General features: G+C 30.9%; 1 protein-coding gene across 2 annotated transcripts; it reads right to left on the bottom strand.

The window, feature by feature from the left end:
- Nucleotides 1–220: 220 nt before the first annotated feature.
- Nucleotides 221–3,876, bottom strand: SWEET2 (Nodulin MtN3 family protein). 2 transcript variants are annotated; one of them, XM_016315799.3, is made up of 7 exons: nucleotides 3,240–3,876; nucleotides 3,007–3,043; nucleotides 2,556–2,772; nucleotides 2,301–2,459; nucleotides 2,089–2,208; nucleotides 1,812–1,947; nucleotides 221–760 (listed from the first exon to the last, which is right to left on the bottom strand). In XM_016315799.3, exons 1-6 carry the CDS (start codon nucleotides 3,298–3,300, stop codon nucleotides 1,834–1,836), a joined length of 708 nt encoding a protein of 235 aa, XP_016171285.1. In that variant the 5' UTR covers nucleotides 3,301–3,876; the 3' UTR covers nucleotides 221–760; nucleotides 1,812–1,833. The 2 variants fall into 2 exon arrangements, with proteins under 2 accessions (XP_016171285.1, XP_016171286.1); XM_016315800.3 differs by having other exon boundaries at nucleotides 221–753; nucleotides 3,240–3,754.
- Nucleotides 3,877–4,275: the final 399 nt, after the last annotated feature.

The following is a 4,275-nucleotide window of genomic DNA, read 5'->3' as shown; positions in this document are numbered from 1 at the left end:
AAAAAAAAATCAGATAATTAATTTTCACATTTTTAATTTAGAGACTAAACTGTAAAGTGCTTAAACTTGAAACTCTATAGTGCAAAGCGCAATCAACTCTTAAACTAATGCTCGATCACCTAACTGATAATACAAAAAGACGATTGATTAACATTATTTACAAATGGCTTTTCCTAAAGTGAGATAATATTGTATTACATATAATTAACTAAATGTAATATAGGTCAAATCTTTAAAAACATTGATGTAAACTTTTATACAGGAAAATCAATGTGAATACATGATATTCTTAAATCTGAGTCTAAGCACTTGTACGGGAAATCACTTCTTGCTCTTTATTCAGCCTTCTGACCATAGCCAAACAAATAGATACAATATGTAACATACAAGACTATAGTGCACAACAAAGAAAATGGTTCTCAATATATATATATATATATATATGTATATATGTTTCTTAAATCTGATGAACATGGAAATGACCTAATTGCAAGAGTAGATCAAAGCTTAGACGCCATGAAAAGTTGTAGCAACAATGCACTATGTATGTTTTTCCTTTCAATATTCCAATTTGAAAGCACTGTTCAACCCCACCAATGAATGCACATATATACAGAAACTTGGAACTTTGAACTTTGAAGTGGTTCACTAGAGTAACTTCTGGCCACTCACACGGATGCAACAGTAATTGCATCAAAAAAATTGACAGAATCAAAGGAATGTAGCAACTGTTTATTCTTTGCACCTTGGAATCTGTTTCCTACACCAAATAAATAAATAAATGCAGCTGTTAATAACGAGAACTACTCATAAAGTTTATTATGGCACATCAAGTATGTTCTCTAAAAAATTTTGTTATCAATTTGGTCCTTCAATGTTTGAAGTACACATTTATTTGGTCCTTTGTTGTATATTATCCTAATGGTTATGTGCTATGAAAGGACAAATTGATATATAAGGCTATGTTAGTTTTTAGAACAAAATAAGACAGGACACTCATAACAAGATACAAAAAATATAAATACAAAAAAATTAGTATTTTTGTATTTTGTTTGGTGATAAACTATATATAAGAAAGAACAAATTATGAAAGACTAATTTACTCTCATTTTCTTTTACACAAAAAATTTACGAAGAAAAATATAATAATAAAAAATTAAATTATGAAAAATTGATAAGAATAATGAAAAATAAAAATGAGTTCATGTCTCATATCTCAAATATGATTTTGTGTCTCCGTATCCGTGTCCCTGCCTCAGTGTTCCGTGTCCATAAACAATCAAAGCCTAAGGTCTTTGAAGGACTAATTTGGTGTCATTTGTTAATTAGATGGGAAAAAACCAAGTGCATATTCTCATTGATGAATGATATTTCAGGTTGATTAATCAATGACACGTTATAACACTGCCAAATCAGAAATAAAAAAGCAAGTAAGAAATCAGATAAATCATGTGTCAGGGATTATGAAAGTTTAGAGATCAAGGTAGAATCATCATCTGAATGCCAGAACTTCATGTACTAATTTCATGATAAAATTGCATTCTTAGTCAAATAGAGAAAAGGCAATCTTAGCAATGAAATCAAAAGATCATGAATGAGTATGCTGCATGATCACTTTTCTTAATTCTTGATTGGAATATGGAACAGAAGCACTTCATGAGTTCATAATCAATAATCAACGCAATTAACTCGGGAAAACTATCTCCAAGTTGAGCATCAATTAGGTTTAGCATGGTCATTTTAACAGATCAACCCCACAAAACTGCAAAAACCAGATATCTTATTCTGCACTAATCTGCAGTTTCCCATACCTTTTGTTTTCGGAAGTACTAATCACGCATATGACACTATCAAAGGTTCTCCGGATTCTTCTCTAGATTTACTCTCGAAATAGAAATATAATACCAACTGTATGATTCCCAGAACAGTTCCTATCCCATTTGGCACCTGTAAAACACAGATGTAATCATATAGATAAATGTTAAATTGCACAAATCAAGAGATAACCAACAAAACAAAAATTTCGAATTAAAACAAGTATACAACAATAAATAGGAAAGAGTAAAATAGTGCTCAGAAGAACTTTACATAAATGAAGGGATCCTCATTGAGCAATCCATAAACCAAAAAGGAGGTGCTCATTAGGAAGGTGGAGAGCGAGAGATAAAACGGCATGAATTCGACACTCTTTGTCTGAATGACCAATTTCTGGGAAACATAAATACATAATTCAAGTAAATTCATCAAGTCAAAAAGCACAAATCAATGTTAATTGGGTATCTATGTAACGAAAAACTTACAATTATAAACAAAGGTGAGGCAAACATTGAAATGAGGGAAGCACAGCTCAAGAATCCAACAAGGATTCGGCGTGTTTGACTATCAGTTACTTGCAAGCTCCCAACTAAAATGATCACAAAAACGCCGATAACTGCCAGCAATAGTCCAAACATTCTCACCTATCAAATTGCAGTTTAAAAGTTTCACAGCTTAAGTTAGAAACCAACCATATCCATATCACAAGAACAAAATTCCAATAGTGTGGGAAAGTTAACCTTTTTTGATTTCTCAGCATACACAAGGAAGATAATTATGTACACAAACTGAAATACTGCTCCGATCGAATTAACTGTCGTTACCAACAAATTATCGGGCGATATCAGAGGCGTGCCATACCACATGCAGATCAAGCAGTTCATGAGAGAGTAAATATATGGCAATCCTGAGAACATTTCAGTTGATCCATTTCTGATAATTCTCCTAAATGTAGGTCTACAATTCAAAAACATAAAAAGAGTTAATAACCAATGAAACAAAAGGAATTTATAATAACTAAACAGAAGTTTCTTATGAATAATGATTTAGCATCTTAAAAATATTCCTAAGCATGTTCCTAAATGATAAAGAAAGTAAAAAGTATAAACTATCAATGTCTTGGAATCTTTTAATCAATTCTTGCTTCATTTAGTAGTTAGGAGGATAAATCATTATTCTAAATAAACTTACATGGGAGATACAAACAACCCAAAAGCAAAGATATTCCCTGCAAAATAAACAATTAAACATAGTGATTATTACTAAAATAAAATAAAATAAAAAGAGAATCTAAACTCTGTAAAGGAAAATCTACTAATCCACTACTACTAGCATATTGTAAAGTTGGTTCCTTTTGATTCATCAAAAAAACCCCAGAATGCTAAAAATCCCAGAAACAGAAAGACAAAGATTACGGTTTGTACCTGCGACTCCAGCTGCATCCTTTGCAACCTCATAGACAGGATATGCAGCAGAAAAAGACATTAATAATCCTCAAAAATCAAACACCAAACCCAGACAGCAACAAATGCAACCAAACCAACCCCTTAATTTATAGCACTACAATTGGAAGTGAAATTTGACTATTCAAGACTTGCCCTATGTGAATGCTTGTTCCTATCCCACAGAAATTGGAAAAAAACAAAGAAAACTCCCCCACGTTTCTAATAGAAAGACCAGAAGGTTTTTTTCTCTCTCCAAATCTTGTACTTGAGACTTGAGAGGGTGATAAGTAACTGATAAATGCAGCTGAAGGCCTATTATGTATAATGATGCTAAACCTCGAATTATAGTTATCACATAAATAAATTAGAAAAAGAGGGGTTTCGTTGAGCCACTAAAATTGAAGCAATTTGCAATTGTGTACATCCACAAGATTAATGATGAATGTAAGTTGTTGCTACTGAGAGAGAATTGACCCACAAGGCATATGTTAAGTATGAGGGGGTGTGTTTTAACTTTTAATGTTAAGTATGATTGTGTTGTCTGTTTGTGCGTGTCACTGAATGTATTTGGAACGTGTCTGAGCTGTTCGGATCAGGTCTATGGTGATTACGGGGCATAACAATTCGCCAACATTCAACAGAAATTAAATATGAAGATAAAGATAAAAAAAATTAAATTAAAAGAAAATTTTTTTAGTTTTCTATTTATAGAAAATAATTAAAATTTATGTTTTGAAATACATTATTTTGTACTAACGCCTGCCATCACTTTGCAGTTTAGATAAAGGATTTTAATTTTCTAAAGTTTGAATTTTACTTTAAATAGTAAAATGTGATTTTTTATTATTTATTTTATAAGTGGGATTAAAAATAAATATAAAAGAAAAACTATTCAAAAGTAGAAGATCATATTTTACTCTTTAAAGTGAAATTCAAACTTTAGAAGATATAAATCCTTAGATAAAGATTAAAATATATTTTATAAAAGTATACATACAGTTATAATCTAATAATT

Source organism: Arachis ipaensis, chromosome B8, assembly GCF_059453495.1.
Source record: "Arachis ipaensis isolate K30076 ecotype BB chromosome B8, ASM5945349v1, whole genome shotgun sequence".
NCBI lineage: Eukaryota > Viridiplantae > Streptophyta > Magnoliopsida > Fabales > Fabaceae > Arachis > Arachis ipaensis.
This window is presented reverse-complemented; position numbering and strand designations above follow the sequence as displayed.